This window comes from Salvelinus sp. IW2-2015, linkage group LG32 (assembly GCF_002910315.2).
Source record: "Salvelinus sp. IW2-2015 linkage group LG32, ASM291031v2, whole genome shotgun sequence".
Classification (NCBI taxonomy): domain Eukaryota; kingdom Metazoa; phylum Chordata; class Actinopteri; order Salmoniformes; family Salmonidae; genus Salvelinus; species Salvelinus sp. IW2-2015.
Genome location: NC_036871.1, coordinates 38,047,648 through 38,064,260, shown reverse-complemented (window position 1 = coordinate 38,064,260; position 16,613 = coordinate 38,047,648). Strand labels below are relative to the sequence as shown.

At 45.5% G+C, this 16,613-nt stretch overlaps 1 protein-coding gene and 1 pseudogene across 1 annotated transcript; one reads left to right on the top strand and one right to left on the bottom strand.

Annotated features, from left to right (window-relative positions):
* Window positions 1-1,682: 1,682 nt before the first annotated feature.
* Window positions 1,683-13,774, top strand: LOC111956469 (PWWP domain-containing DNA repair factor 3A; the record flags this gene model as incomplete). The annotated part of the gene is made up of 10 exons (XM_023976906.2): window positions 1,683-2,187; window positions 3,705-3,775; window positions 3,862-3,947; window positions 4,049-4,109; window positions 4,229-4,304; window positions 4,424-4,471; window positions 12,235-12,494; window positions 12,690-12,899; window positions 13,032-13,120; window positions 13,248-13,774. Coding segments are annotated over 10 exons (1,485 nt in total), but the record flags the coding sequence as incomplete, so codon positions are not given.
* Window positions 13,775-14,017: 243 nt separating this feature from the next.
* On the bottom strand, window positions 14,018-16,613 carry LOC139023497 (polyhomeotic-like protein 3; annotated as a pseudogene).

The following is a 16,613-nucleotide window of genomic DNA, read 5'->3' as shown; positions in this document are numbered from 1 at the left end:
CATAATGTAGTCTTTGCCAACCCCATCTCACTCCCTGTGCTATCTGCAGACCTCTCCCCCAGCGTTTCCTCCTCCACACACAACCCTCCTGCTGTCCCAAAGAGAAAACATAGAAAAAAAACACAGAGCCACAGGGTAGACTCTGAGATCCTCTCTTCATTCCCTGTTCTATCTGCAGAACTCTCTTCTGGCCTAAAGAGGAGCCTCTCTCCTACTCTCAGCCCTCCTGGCGTCTCTTCCTCGACAAACACACCTAAGAGAGTCAGAACGACAAGCACACCTAAGAGAGTCAGAACGACAAACACAAACACACCTAAGAGAGTCAGAACGACAAACACAAACACACCTAAGAGAGTCAGAGGCAGAACTAAGGTGGTCCAGCAGCAGATGTGTCTTAGCTCCACCCCAGGCCCCAGATCCTCCATAGGAACAGTCAACCCCTTCTCTGTCTCTCTGTCTCCCCTGGTCCCCAGCTCTAAGCCAGACAGCCCTCAGAACGCCTCACCTATCACCTGGAAGCTGTTAGAACATCTAGACAAGGTACTGTATCTTTATCAACACTGAGTCGAAACAGACGTGACATTATGCACTGAGAGACAATTTGCCTTGACAATGGAGAATCTCCATTGAAAAGGAGTTTTAGTCCAGGCTTATTCTCTGTAGAGTAGTAAATGCTTAAACTATTCAATATTCAGTAACTTTCTCTCTTTCAGAATCCAGAGCCAGACGGAGCTGTACCCAGCAGTAAACCTTGGGGTAAACCCAGAGGTCGACCAAGGAACGACCCTGCTGGAGTGAAGTGGAGGAAGAACCCGCGGGAGTGAAGGGAGTGAAGAAGCCGGCTGGAGTGAGGAGAGAGTGAAGCAGAGCCGGCTGTTATAGGTGGAAGGGAGTGAAGAAGCCGGCTGTAGTGAAGGGAGTGAAGAAGCCGGCTGTAGTGAAGGGAGTGAAGAAGCCGGCTGTAGTGAAGGGGGTGAGAGAAAGCGGCTGTAGTGAAGGGGTGAAGAAGGCGGGCTGTAAGTGAGGGGGTGAAGAAGGCGGCTGTGAGTGAAGGGAGTGAAGAAGCGGCTGTAGGTGAAGGGAGTGAAGAAGGCGCTGTAGGAAGAGGATGAGAAGAAGGCGCTGTAGTGAAGGAGGAGTGAAGAAGGCGGCTGTAGTGAAGGGAGTGAAAAGGCGGTGAGTGGATGAGAGTGAAGAAGCGGCTGGAGTGGAGAGAGTGAAGAAGCCAGGCCTGAGTGGGGAGAGAGGAAGAAGCCGGCTGGGTGGAGAGAGTAAGAAGCCGGTGTGGGGGTGAGAGACGTGAAGAAGCCGGCTGTGTGAAGGGAGTGAAGAACCGGCTGTGGAAGGGAGTGAAGAAGCCGCTGTGGTGAAGGGAGTGAAGAACCCGGCTGGGTGAAAAGGGAGTGAAGAAGCCTGGAGTAGGGAGTGAAGAAGCGGCGGAGTGAAGGGATGAAGAAGGCCGGATTATGAGGGAGTGAAGAAGCCGGCTGTAGTGAAGGGAGTGAAGAAGGCCAGATGTAGTGAAGGGAGTGAAGGACCCGGTTGTAGGGAAGGAGTGAAGGACCGGCTGTAGGGAAAAGAGTGAAGGACCCGGCTGTAGGGAGAGAGAGTGAAGAGCCCGGCTGTAGGGAAGAGAGTTAAGGACCCGGCTGTAGGGAAGGGAGTGAAGGACCCGGCTGTAGGAACGGAGAGTGAAGGACCCGGCTGTAGGGAAGAGAGTGAAGGACCCGGCTGTAGGGAAGAGACTGAAGGACCCGGCTGTAGGGAAGAGAGTGAAGGACCCGGCTGTAGGGAAGAGAGTGAAGACTCAGTGTGGGAAGAGAGTGAAGACTCAGTGTGGTAAGAAGGTGAAGACTGCAGCAGAGGGAGGTTCCCAGACCTGCAGCTCAGAGGGGCCTCCAGCCAAGCACAGACGTAGAAGCAGGAAGGGTCTTACAGCAGAGGGAGTGGAGAGAGTCGGGCTGCAGAGCGACGACAGCACCAGCTCTCAGCCAATCCAATGCTCCAGACCACGGTTTGAGCTACTGGAGTTGGACTCACCGGACGAAGACACAGGAGATGCCTCCCTGTCCTCAAACCTGTCCATCGAACTGAGCCTACAGGAAGACCACTTGTCATCACTTCCTCTTGAAGAGGAGGAAGAGCAGGAGGATGAGGAAGATCTGCCCAGTTTCTTAAATAACACAAGTGAGTTAGTGTGATTGTGTGGATGGTTGATAAACTCCCTCCCTGACATGACGCCTGCAAAAATTGTACATTGTACGCAACATGCAAGAATTTAAAAGATTTTACAGTTCATATAAGGAAATAAGTCAATTGAAATAAATGAATTAGGTCCTAATCTATGGATTTCACATGACTGGGAATACAGACATGCATCTGTTGGGAACAGATACCTTAAAACAAAAGGTAAGAGGACGTGGATCAGAAAACCAGTCAGTATCTGGTGTGACCACCATTTGCCTCATGCAGCGCGACACATCACCTTCACATAATTCATCAGGCTGTTGATTGTGGAATGTTGTCTCACTCCTCTTCAATGGCTGTGCAAAGTTGCTGGAAATTGTCGGGAACTGGAACACGYTGTCGTACACGCCGATCCAGAGCRTCCCAAACATGCTCAACGGGTGACAGTCTGAGTATGCAGGCCATGGAAGAACTGGGACATTTTCAGCTTGCAGGAAATGTGAAAAGATGACATGGGGCCGTGCATTGTCATGCTGAAACATGACGTGATGGCGGTGGATGAATGGCTCAACAATGGCCTCAGGATCTCTTCAYGGTATCTCTGTGCATTCAAATTGCCATCGATAAAATGCAATTGTTTTCGTTGTCCGTAGCTTATGCCTGCCCATACCATAACCCCACCGCCACCATGGGGCACTTTGTTCACAACGTTGACATCAGCAAACTGCTCGCCCACATTTGAAACTGGGATTCATCCATGAAGAGCACACTTCTCCAGCGTGCCAGTGGCCATCGAAGGTGGGCATTTGCCCACTGAAGTCGGTTACGACGCCGAACTGCAGTCAGGTCAAGGTCCTGGTGAGAACGACAAGCATGTAGAATAGCTTCCCTGAAACGGTWTCTGACAGTTTGTGCAGAAATTTGTTGGTTGCGTWAACCCACAGTTTCATCAGCTGTCAAAGTGGCTGGTCTCAGATGATCCAACAGGTGAAAAAGCCAGATGTGGAGGACCTGGGCTGGTGTGGTTACACATGGTCTGCGGTTGTGAGGCCGGTTGGAAGTACTGCCAAATTCTCTAAAACAAATTTAGAGGTGGCTTATGGTAGAGAAATTAACATTGCATTCTCTGGCAACAGCTCTGGTGGACATTCCTGTAGTCAGTATACCAATTGCACGCTCCTTCTCAACTTGAGACATCTGTGGCATTGTATTGTGATAATTGCACATTTTAGTGGCCTTTTATTGTCCCCAGCACAAGGTGCACCTGTGTAATGATCATGCTATTTACTCTTGATATACCACACCAGTCAGGTGGATGGATTATCTTGGTAAAGGAGAAATGCTCACTAACAGGGATGTAAACAAATTTGTGCACAAAATTGGAGAGAAATAAGCTTTTTGTGCTTATGGAACATTTCTGGGATCTTTTATTTCAGCTCATGAAACATGGGACCCACACTTTACATGTTGCGTTTATATTTTTGTTCAGTATATAAATAATTATTTGTCTCTTTCAGAGCCGCTGTCCATAACAGAGGGAATATGTGTTTGGTGCAAATTTAGAAACTATCCTTTCTGGCCGGCAATGGTGAGTGTGGATCTGTGCTCCCAACAACATGAAACGATGAGATGTGGTGGGGACATGTTAGAGCTGACAACAACTCTTCTCCTCAGGTGAAAAGCGTGAACCGGAAGATGAAGAAAGCCAGCATTGTGTTTATTGACAACCTGCTGTTTGACAAGAAGAGGATACGAAAAGGGTAGGAACCCCAAAACTCTGTTTAACCCATTTCCACTGTCATTCTTTAGTAATGAACCTTTGTTTCCGATATTAACCATGTTTTTTCCGTTTCTTTTCCAGCTTCTCTGTGGCCCTAAAAACATTGAAGCCTTTTGACTGTGAAGAGGCTGATCAGCTTGTGGTAAGGTTTTTAAACTCTTTTAAGAATACTGTCTCCATACAACTAATATATAGTATAGATAGAGCTGTTTTTGKATATGTATTCCTGGTGACTGGTGTGTTGTTTGCTGTCGTCTGTAGTGTAAAGCCAGAGAGAGTTATGATGCTGCCATCAAATGGTGCCTGGAGCTGATCGCCGACTATAGAATCCGTATCGGTAAACAATTCTACTACGCTTCTCTTAGAATGAGCACTTATGCGCCTGTTTTCCGGACCCTGATGAAGTTCATTATGTGTGTGTTGTGTTTTCCTTGATGTTTTGTGTTGTCTTTGCAGGATGCGGCTTCACCGGCTCCTTCATTGAGTACTTTTCTGATGACATAAGTAAGTTCATGTCTATTAGATGTTGACACTTTGCTATTCAATGTTTAACTTCAGCTCAATGCTGCCTGTTCTTAATTTAAGATGGTCATTATAATACAACAGAATCTATTCTCTAACTGACCTGACTAAATATAATATGTGTGAAATGCTTGATAATGTATGTGATATCAACAGAGAAGTATGTTTTTTTGGGTGATTTTAAATATTTTTTTATTTATTTTTTATTTTATTTCACCTTTATTTAACCAGGTAGGCTAGTTGAGAACAAGTTCTCATTTGCAACTGCGACCTGGCCAAGATAAAGCATAGCAGTGTGAACAGACAACACAGAGTTACACATGGAGTAAACAATAAACAAGTCAATAACATGGTAGAAAAAAAGAGAATCTATATACAATGTGTGCAAAAGGCATGAGGTAGGCAATAAATCGAATAATTACAATTTAGCAGATTAACACTGGAGTTTGATAAATCATCAGATGATCATGTGCAAGAAGAGATACTGGTGTGCAAAAGAGCAGAAAAGTAAATAAATAAAAGCAGTATGGGGGTGAGGTAGGTAAATTGGGTGGGTAGTTTACAGATGGACTATGTACAGCTGCAGCGATCGGTTAGCTGCTCGGATAGCAGATTTTTTAAAGTTGTTGAGGGAGATAAAAGTCTCCAACTAAAGAGATTTTTGCAATTCGTTCCAGTCGCAGGCAGCAGAGAACTGGAGGAAAGGCGTCCAAATGAGGTTTTGGTTTAGGGATGATCAGTGAGATACACCTGCTGGAGCGCGTGCTGCGGTGGGTGTAGCCATCGTGACCAGTGAACTGAGATAAGCGGCATTACCTAGCTAGCCTTGTAGATGACCTGGAGCCAGTGGGTCTGACGACGAACATGTAGCGAGGCCAGCCGACTAGGGCATACAGTCGATCGAGTGGTGGGTCGTATAAGGTGCTTAGTAACAAAACGAATGGCACTGTGATAAACTGCATCCAGTTTGCTGAGTAGAGTATTGGAAGCTATTTGTAGATGACATCGCCGAAGTCGAGGATCGGTAGGATAGTCAGTTTTACTAGGGTAAGTTGGGCGGCGTGAGTGAAGGAGGCTTTGTTGCGGAATAGAAAGCCGATTCTTGATTTTGATTTTGGATTGGAGATGTTTGATATGAGTCTGGAAGGAGAAGTTCAGTCTAGCCAGACACCTAGGTACTTATAGATGTCCACATATTCTAGGTCGGAACCGTCCAGGGTGTGATGCTAGTCGGGCGCTGCGGTGCAGCAGCGAACGGTTGAAAGCATGCATTTGGTTTACTAGCGTTTTAAGAGCAGTTGGAGGCCACGGAAGGAGTGTTGTATGCATGAAGCTCGTTTGAGGTAGATAGCACAGTGTCAAGGAAGGGCCGGAATATATAGAAATGGTGTCGTCTGCGTAGAGGTGGATCAGGGAATCGCCCGCCAGCAAGAGCAACATCATTGATGTATACAGAAGAAAAGAGTCGGCCCGAGAATTGAACCCTGTTGGTACCCCCATAGAGACTGCCAGAGGGACCGGACCACATGCCCTCCGATTTGACAACTGAACTCTGTCTGCAAATAGTGGTGAACAGGCAAGGCAGTCATTAGAAAAACCGAGGCTACTGAGTCTTGCGATAAGAATATGGTGATTGACAGAGTCGAAAGCCTTGGCAGGTCGATGAAGACGGCTGCCACAGTAATGTCTTTTATCCGATGGCGGTTATGATATCGTTTAGTACCTTGAGCGTGGCTGAGGTGCACCCGTGACCGGCTCGGAAACCGGATTGCAAGCGGAGAAGGTACGTGGGATTCGAGATGGTCAGATGATCTGTTTTGTTGACTTGGCTTTCGAAGACCTTAGATAGGCAGGGCAGGATGGATATAGGTCTTGTAACAGTTTGGGTCCAGGGTGTCTCCCCCTTTGAAGAGGGGATGACCGCGGCAGCTTTTCCAATCCTTGGGGATCTCAGATGATACGAAGGAGAGGTTGAACAGGCTGGTAATAGGGGTGCGACAATGCGGCGGACAGTTTCAGAAATAGGGGGTCCAGATTGTCAAGCCAGCTGATTTGTATGGGTCCAGGTTTTCCAGCTCTTTTCAGAACATCTGCTATCTGGATATGGGTAAAGGAGAAGCTGGGGAGGCTTGGCGAGTAGCAGCGGGGGGGCGGGGCTGTTGGCCAAGAGTGCAAGTCACTGCCTGATTAGTGACTCGTTTGTCTGTTTTATAGGCTTGAGTCTTTCGGTGCTTTTCTTTCTCGGATATACCTTTAGAGCAAGAAGTTGGGTCGCCAGGAGGAAGCGCCATGCAGCCATTTGAAAATTGTTGAAGTTTTTCGATATCACGGACTTATCAGTGGTGACCTGTTACCTAGCCGTCAGCTGCAGTGGGGCAGACTGGGAGGGAGGTGGCTCTTGTTTTCCATGGACTTTACAGTATCCCAGAACTTTTTGAGTTAGAGCTACTAGGATGGCAAAATTCTGCTTGAAAAAGCTGGTTGCTTCTCTTTGATGCGGATTGTTCCTGATCTGACATATCGGTTCGCATAGTTCGCCGGATTTTTTCAGGGCAGTCGCATGACAGAATCTTCTTTCCTTTGAACGGACATGTTGTCTTGTAGAGTACTTTAAGTGCGCAGGACTCCTCACTACGGATGACAGGTCATTCATTCCAGGGTCCGGCCACGGTAGAGTCTCGCGGGTGTAGAGCGTACAGGAGAGGGTCGTTGCGACTGCATCGATGGTTGCTGATTGTTGCCTTTAGATGGTCAGGAATGTCTAGGGTGCCCATGCAGCTCCGGATAGGTGACTGTCTTGTATTGGAGTGGCAGTAGCTGAGAAAACTCAAACGTAAGCTGACCTGATCAGGTCTCGTTCTACCAGATAGGTTACAACGCATGAATAATTCACTGTATTGACAAACTACTGAGCTATGCAAATTTGCTTAATAGAGTATCAGACGTAGGATTAGTATCACTATTTCCATATCGTGAACCAAAGCCAAAGATGGCCGATAAGTGTTCTCATCCTCAACTGACGGGATGAGGTCAATATCCTTCCAGGGTACCCGGGCCAGGTCGATTAGAAAGGCCTGCTCGCAGAAGTGTTTTAGGAGCGTTTGACAGTGATGAGGGGTGGTCGTTTGACCGCGGACCGTGCGGATCAGGCAATGAAGGCAGTGATCGCTGGAGATCTTGATATGAAGACAGCAGAGGTGTATTTGGAGGGCAGGTTGGTCAGGAAATGTCTATTAGGGTGCCCATGTTTACGGATTTAGGGTTGTCCTGGTGGGTTCCTTGATGATTTGTGTGAGATTGAGGGCATCAAGCTGTAGCTCAGGAAGAAAAAAAACTTCAAACTGTTAACCAGTGCCTGCACCTGGGATCAGGTTCTCAGTCAATCTACCAGGGTAGTTACAAACAGCATGGAAATTAAATCATCAACATGTTATTGATCACATCTGTACTAATTGCTGCCAGAAATTTGCTTTAAAGCAGTATCCAAATCCATAGGATGTAGTGATCACAATATAATCGCCATATCTAGGAAAACCAAAGTTCCAAAGGATGGGCCTAATATAGTGTATAAGAGGTCATACTCATCCTCAACTGACGGGATTGAGGTCAATATCCTTCCAGGTACCCGGGCCAGGTGATTAGAAAGGCCTGCTCGCCAGAAGTGTTTTAGGGAGCGTTTGACAGTGATGAGGGGTGGTCGTTTGACCGCGGACCCGTGGCGGATACAGGCAATGAGGCAGTGATCGCTGAGATCTTGATTGAAGACAGCAGAGGTGTATTTGGAGGGCAGGTTGGTCAGGATAATGTCTATTAGGGTGCCCATGTTTACGGATTTAGGGTTGTACCTGGTGGGTTCCTTGATGATTTGTGTGAGATTGAGGGCATCAAGCTTAGCTCAGGAAGAAAAAAAACTTCAAACTGTAACCAGTGCCTGCAACCTGGATCAGGTTCTCAGTCAATCTACCAGGGTAGTTACAAACAGCATGGAAATTAAATCATCAACATGTATTGATCACATCTTTACTAATGCTGCAGAAATTTGCTTTAAAGCAGTATCCAAATCCATAGGATGTAGTGATCACAATATAATCGCCATATCTAGGAAAACCAAAGTTCCAAAGGATGGGCCTAATATAGTGTATAAGAGGTCATACAATAAGTTTTGTAGTGATTCATATGTTGATGATGTAAATAATATTTGCTGGTCTGTGGAGGGTAATGAGGAGAAACCAGACGCTGCACTTGACGCATTTATGAAACGACTTATTCCAGTTACTAATAAGCATGCACCCATTAAGAAAATGACTGTAAGAACTGTTAAATCCCCTTGGATTGATGAGGAATTGAAAAATGTATGGTTGAGAGGGATGAGGCAAAAGGGTATGGCAGTTAAGTCTGACAGCCCCACTTATTGGCAAACGTATTGCAAATTAAGAAATCATGTGACTAAACTAAAGAAAAATAAACTACAGTATGAAACAAAGATACATTATATAAAGAATGATAGTAAAAAGCTTTGGGGCACCTTTAAAATGAAATTGTGGGGGGAAAAAAGATAACTCGGCTCCCTCATTCATTGAATCAGATGGCTCATTCATCACAAAGCCCACTGATATTGCCAACTACTTTAATTACTTTTTAATTGGCAAGATTAGCAAACTTAGGGATGACATGCCAGCAACAAACACTGACACTACACATCCAAGTATATCAGACCAAATTATGAAAGACAAGAATTGTACTTTTGAATTTCGTAAAGTCATTGTGGTAGAGGTGAACAAATTATTGTTGTCTATCAACAATGACAAGCCAGCAGGGTCTGACAATCTGTATGGAATATTGCTGAGGATAATAGCAGACGATATTGCCACTCGTATTTGCCACATCTTCAATATAAACCTACTAGAGAGCGTGTGTCCTCAGGCCTGGAGGGAAGCTGAAGTCAGTCCGTTACCCAAGAATAGTAAAGACCCCTTTACTGGCTCAAATAACCAACCAATCAGCCTGTTACCAACCCTTAGTAAACTTCTGGAGAAAATACTGTTTGACTGAAATGACTGCAACACTCAACAAAGAGCTGGAGTTAGTTTCAGAGTGGGTGGCAAGGAATAAGTTAGCCCTAAATATTTCTAAAACTAAAAGCATTGTATTTGGAACAAAACACTCACTAAATCCTAAACCTCAACTAMATCTTGTARTAAATAATGTGGRAATTTAGCAAGTTGWGRTGACTAAACTGCTTGGAGKAACYCTAGATTGTAAACTGTCATGGTCAAAACATATTGATGCAGTAGTAGCTAAGATGGGGAGAAGTCTGTCTATAATAAAGCGATGCTCTGCCTTCTTAACAACACTATCAACAAGGCAGGTCCTACAGGCCCTAGTTTTGTCGCACCTTGGCTACTGTTCAGTCGTGTGGTCAGGTGCCACAAAAAAGGACTGAGGAAAATTGCAATTGGCTCAGAACAGGGCAGCACGGCTGGCCTTTGGATGTACACAGAGAGCTAATATTAATAATATGCATGTCAATCTCTCCTGGCTGAAAGTGGAGGAAAGATTGACTTCATCACTACYTGTATTTATGAGAGGTATTGAAATGTTGAATGCACCGAGCTGTCCATTTAAACTACTAGCACACAGCTCGGACACCCATGCATACCCCACAAGACATGCCACAAGAGGTCTCTTCACAGTCCCCAAGTCCAGAACAGACTATGGGAGGCACACAGTTCTACATGGAACTCTATGCCACATCAAGTAACTGACGCAAGCAGTAAAATTAGATTTAAAAATAATAATAATAAAAAAACACCTTATGAAACAACGGGGACTGTGAAGCATCACAAACATTGGCACAGGCATACACACACACGATAACATATGCACTATACATACAGTTGAAGTCTGAAGTTTACGTACACCTTAGCCAAATACATTTTAAACTCAGTTTTTCACAATTCCTGACATTTAATCCTATTAAAAATTATTTGTTCTAGGTCAGTTAGGATCACAACTTTATTTTAAGAATGTGAAATGTCAGAATAATAGTAGAGAATGATTTATTTCAGCTTTTATTTCTTTCATCACATTCCCAGTGGGTCAGAAGTTTACATACACTCAATTAGTATTTGGTAGCATTGCCTTTACATTTTTTAACTTGGGTCAAACGTTTCGTGTAGCCTTCCACGAGCTTCACACAACAAGTTGGGTGAATTTTGGCCCATTCCTCCTGACAGAGCTGGTGTAATTGAGTCAGGTTTGTAGGCCTCCTTCCTCGCACTCACTTTTTCAGTTCTGCACACAAATTTTCTATAGGATTGAGGTCAGGGCTTTGTGATGGCCACTCCAATACCTTGACTTTGTTGTCCTTAAGCCATTTTTCCACAACTTTGAAAGTATGCTTGGGGTCATTGTCCATTTGGAAGACCCATTTGCGACCAAGCTTTACCTTCCTGACTGATGTCTTGAGATGTTTCTTCAAGATATCCACATAATTTTCCTCCGTCATGATGTCATCTATTTTGTGATGTGCACCAGTTCCTCCTGCAGGAAAGCACCCCCACAACATGATGCTGCCACCCCCATGCTTCACGGTTGGGATGGTGTTCTTCAGCTTGCAAGCCTCCCCCTTTTTCCTCCAAACATAACGATGGTCATTATGGCCAAACAGTTCTATATTTATTTCATCAGACCAGAGGACATTTCTCCAAAAAGTACGATCTTTGTCCCCATGTGCAGTTGCAAACCGTAGTCTGGCTTTTTTATGGCAGTTTTGGAGCAGTGGCTTCTTCCTTGCTGAGCGGCCTTTCAGGTTATGTCGATATAGGACTCGTTTTACTGTGGATATAGATACTTTTGTAACTGTTTCCTCCAGCATCTTCACAAGGTCCTTTGCTGCTGTTCTGGGATTAATATGCAATTTTCACCCCAAAGTACGTTCATCTCTAGGAGACAGAACGCGTCTCCTTCCTGAGTGGTATGACGGCTGCGTGGTCCCATGGTGTTTATACTGGCGTACTGTTGTTTGTACAGATGAACGTGGTACATTCAGGTGTTTGGAAATTGCTCCTAAGGATGAACCACACTTGTGGAGGTCTACAACATTTCTTTCTTTTTTTTCATTTTCCCTTTTGCTTGACATCATGGGAAAATCAAAGAGTCACCGAGTTTGAAGGTAGGCCTTGAAATACATCCACAGGTACACCTCCAATTGACTCAAATGATGTCAATTAGCCGATCAGAAGCTTCTAAAGCCATGACATCATTTTCTGGAATTTTCCAAGCTGTTTAAAGGCACAGTCAACTTAGTGTATGTAAACTTCTGACCCACTGGAATTGTGATACAGTGAATTATAAGTGAAATAATCTGTAAACAATTGTTGGAAAAATGACTTGTTTCATGCACAAAGTAAATGTCCTAACCAACTTGACAAAACTATAGTTTGTTAACAAGAAATTTGTGGAGTGGTTGAAAAACGAGTTTTAATGACTCCAACCTAAGTGTATGTAAACTTCCGACTTCAACTGTACACATGGATTTAGTACTGTAGATATGTGGTAGTGGTGGGGGCCTGAGGGCACACATTGTGACTCTATTGTAATATTTTGTCAAATGTATAAACTGCCTTAATTTTGCTGGACCCCAGGAAGAGAAGCTGCTGATTTGGCAGCAAGCTAATGGGGATCCATAATAAATGCAAATAAAGGTGACGGATGGATAAATAACCTGCCTGATCCACCAACAGGCTGTCCTGTGAGGAGACGTTATCCTCAGAGTACCTCTGACATCAACTTCCCCAGTAAGCTGATGTTGGAGGAGCAGTTTTTAACCTCTGACCTTGGGGAGGAAGAGGAGGAGGGCAGCGGCCGGCAGGAGGAGGAGAGGAGGAGGAAAAGGAGGAGGAGGAAGCTGCTGCCTGACCGCTCCAAGGCAGCACGTAACCGTGCCAATGAGAAACTGGTGGACTTCATCGTTAAGCAACGCCGGGTGGAGACACGCCTTCTAGTGAGTCCCAGGCACTCAATAGGCTCTCTTCTCTGTCTGTCAGTATCAGATTTTCTCCCTTCATTCCCCTCTCTCCCTCATTCCTCTTTCTCGCTCGCTCTCTCCATCCTTCTCTCTCTCCCCATCTCCTTCTCTCCCCTCCAGGGTGTGATCAGGTCTCTCTGTATATGATAACCTCCCCCCCCCCCCCCCCAGGGTGTGATCGGCGGGCAGCAACAATCTAAGTGGCTGCGATGGTTCCTGGCAGCCAGTCGGTCAGTAGTGGACACCTACCTGGAGGATGAGGACCAGCTGGACCAGGTGTATCAGTACCTGAGGGGGGTGTATGAGACCGCCCCCCTCACCGCACCCTGCCTGGCTGACGTTGACCGCATACGTCTCGTCCTGGACGTCCTCTTACCTGAGGTCACAATGCAATAGGAAACAACTTTATTGTCCATCGACACACACATTTATTTTTGCTGTGTGTGTTTTATATTCCCCTTTACTGTTGAATTAGTTTAAATAAAATTATTCTAAAGTTTTCTTCTCCTGCAGGCTATTATCTATGCCATAGCTGGAGTGGACAAGTTGTCACTGGTGAAGGCAGAGGACAAATACCTAAAAGGGCCCTGTCTGAGTAAAAGGTAAGAGAGGAGTAGTGTGTGAGCCCACTGAACTAAAGCCTAGGCATTAGCTTGGGGAGCTAACCCAAGTCAGGTTTAACACACCAGTTCCCACATCTGTTTTCTTGTCCCTCCTTCCTGTCCTCAGGGAAAGAGAGGAGTTTGATTGGATGATCGAGCAACAGATGAAAATGAAAGCATCGATCGGTCATCGTCCTGTGCACTGAACACCACACTGCCTACTTTGGCTTCCGGCCGTCAGACTTCAGCCCAGATGAAATCCCAGGGCGTGTTGTATAGTGCTTTACCTTCAAATGTCATTTCTGATTGAGACGACATCTGCAGCGTTTTACTGTGAATGTGAAAATCCTGGGAGGACGTACACCGCGGTTTAGACCCACTACCACAGTATTTTATCCATCATGGTTGCCCGTTAAGGCTGGATTACTGTAAATTCTGTAAATACTGGTCTATTTTTATATGGAAAAGGAATGTTTTTTTTTTTTTTTAAATAGTAATATTTTAATTCCTCTTCCTGTTTGAATTCCTGTCTAATTATGTGGCTATGTAAGGTTGGCTTGTCGATACCTTCATCTATACCTATTTCTTGGTGACAGGCATATAACATTCTGAATGTGAATCATGTCAGCTCAATAAAGCTTCCTCAGTCATSTAGTTTGCTTCTTATTGGTATATTGAGTCCCAAATGGCACCCTATTCTCTTCATAGTGCACTTTTGACCAGGGCCCTACTAGTGCACTATATAGGGAATAGCGTGTCATTTAAGACACAACCCATGACTTGCAATGACAGTRCAGGAATGAGACTATTCCCCCATGACAGGTCAAAATGAATGCATGCAAGTCTGGTAATGGATTTTATTTATATATTTATAACTACAAAAAAATATGTTGCTTGTCTAATGTCTCATCAATCATGGAATTCACAARACACTTTCTGGTTGCTATGCTACAGGTGTTGGTGGATTTCCTCATGCAACTCCAGTCAATCTGTGTCATTGTAAAATACCAACTCGTCTCAGGCTTGGAAAACAGCCTTCAGAGACTACCAACATTTTGGCAAAACATTTCAATATAATTCTTTAAGTTTAAACAGCATGTACAGTGCTTTGAATGTAATACACAGAAAATACCACCTTTAGCCATATTGCTACAATCACTATGGTGATACACTGACGAAAAACAGAAACATTAGCTGCTTCTCACTGAGTTGAAAGGCGGAGAGCGAGTATGTGTGTGTCTCAAATCCTCCTGGAATCCAATGTCTTTAAAGTCCAATAAGGGTGGTCCTCTCGTTCGCATACCAAATGGCACCCTATTCCCTATATAGTGCACTACTTTTGTTCAGATAGAGCCCTGGTCAACAGTAGTGCACTATATAGGGAATAGGGTGCGATTTGGGATGCTCATGGTTCCTTCAGAGATTTGATGTGGGCACAGAGTTTGAGGGCGGGGCCTAGTTTTGATATTCATAGCTGTCATCAAGTGGTTCTCTGTCAGCAATAGGAGGGCCTGGTCGTCAATCTCCTGGGAACGTAACTCGTTGGATATGTCCCACCTACCTAGTGGAGGAGAGGGGGGACAAATGAGGAATGGTGGAGAGAGAGGAGTTGTGACCTGAGAGGGAAAAACTCATGGCCCCAGGCATATTGTATAAGATATGTGCATCCATTACAGTATTGGTTCAAGCAGCTTTGAATCCCAAGTGAAGCCATAAAGATACCTGGTAGAGAGTTGATCTGGAGCAGACTTGTTCCACACTCCACTTGTGTTGGATTTTCACTACAGTCTTTTCCTGCGATCTGTCCATAAGAGGGACTGAACGTCTCTCTCCTCCCTGCTCTCTCCCTCTCTCTGTCACCCTCTCTTCTCTCCCTCTCTTCATGCCGATGCAGCCTGGTGATCATGGGGACAGGGGGCTCTTCTTCCTCCTCTTCCCCCTCTCCCCTCAACCTTCTCTGGGCCTCATCAGAGCCGTAGGGCCACTTCATCTGCAGTGGAAGTAACAACATGATCACGATCAGACATTTCCCCATATAATGCTTTAGAGGGACAACAGTTTGGGGTTTCATAGGTAGATCAGATAATTGCAAATTTGTTTATCACGTCTGTCTAACTGATCTAGCCTYGTTCCAGATTTGTTTGTGCTGTTTTGCCAGCTGTCTTACCATGATTGGCATTATCAATGATCATAGGAGTTGGCTAAGCGTACGGACAGGCTGTGACTTCGGACCTGTCTAAGGAGGAAGTGTTCTCTGGAGCCCCCGTTGATCCTCCCCGGGGGTCGTCCTCTCCTGCMCATCGGCCTGTGGCCCCAATGACTGGCCTTGTCCACCTTCAACTCGCTCAGATGCTTAGTACAGCTCACATTGAACCTGACAGAGTGGAGGGAGAGAGAGAGACAGTCGGAGGAACAGAAAGACGGAAAGTTGAGGTCTGTGTATGGTTTCTGGAGTTTAGCCATCCAGGAGAGATATTCCACTGAACACAAAAACATTCCAAGAATTGTAGTCTGGGTCTCTTGAATTCCCCTTGATCCTGGATGGGAAAAAGTACATATGGCTACTGGCTACAAGTCCACATATGTATTCCAGGGGCTTCATCTGGGTTGGGGAATAGTGTTTGGGTAACTTTCCCAGTATCTTTTAATTCTTCAGATTTTTTTTGTTGGAAGATTCCTGGAATCAGGAGGGAATAACCAGGAAGTCCAGGAATCTTCCAACTGGGATTTCTGGAAAACCTGGGAATTTTGTGAAAGTTACTGGTATTGTGCAGCCCTATGAGGAAAACTGGACTGACCTGACACAGGTCAAGGAGCAGAATCGTTTGGATCGGAGGAAGGTGTGAACGTAGTCTCTCTTCCCACAGAACTCACACTGCAGCATGTCTACCAGGCCCTCAGCATCAGGCTCTACAGTACAGCAGGAGAGGACAAACTGTTAGAAGGATGGACAGACACATGGATGGATGGACACACTCGCATGCTCGCAGGTATTCACACACCACACACACCGTCCAGGGTGAGGATATCATCCTCATCATCACTCATGTCTGAGTCACTGGAGTTGTCTGGCTGCTCGGCATCCACCAGGCTCTCTAGCTCTCCATCCCTATTGGTTCTCATCTCAGATGCTAGACCCCAATTGGGTCTCATCTCAGGAGCCAGGTCCCCATTGGTTCTCACCTCCCAGGCTTCAGGAAGCGTGGTCTGCTGCTCTTCCCCTAAAGACGAACGGCCCACCTGAGGCAGGAAGGAACACACCACTGAATCTATGACTGGTTTACATAACAATATACTGCTATGGAGGGCTGAACAACATGTTAACCAACAACCAGTAGGAGAGGAGACTGCTTGGTCAAGAGGACATTTGATATATGGGGGGGGGGTTGTGGTTGGGGCTTCAAGATGCAGTGTTCTACTACTGTCCAAGATTGACTCGGGGTTGAATGCACAATCCACCATTCAGTGAAGAAGGGTGAGGGAGGATGGTGAC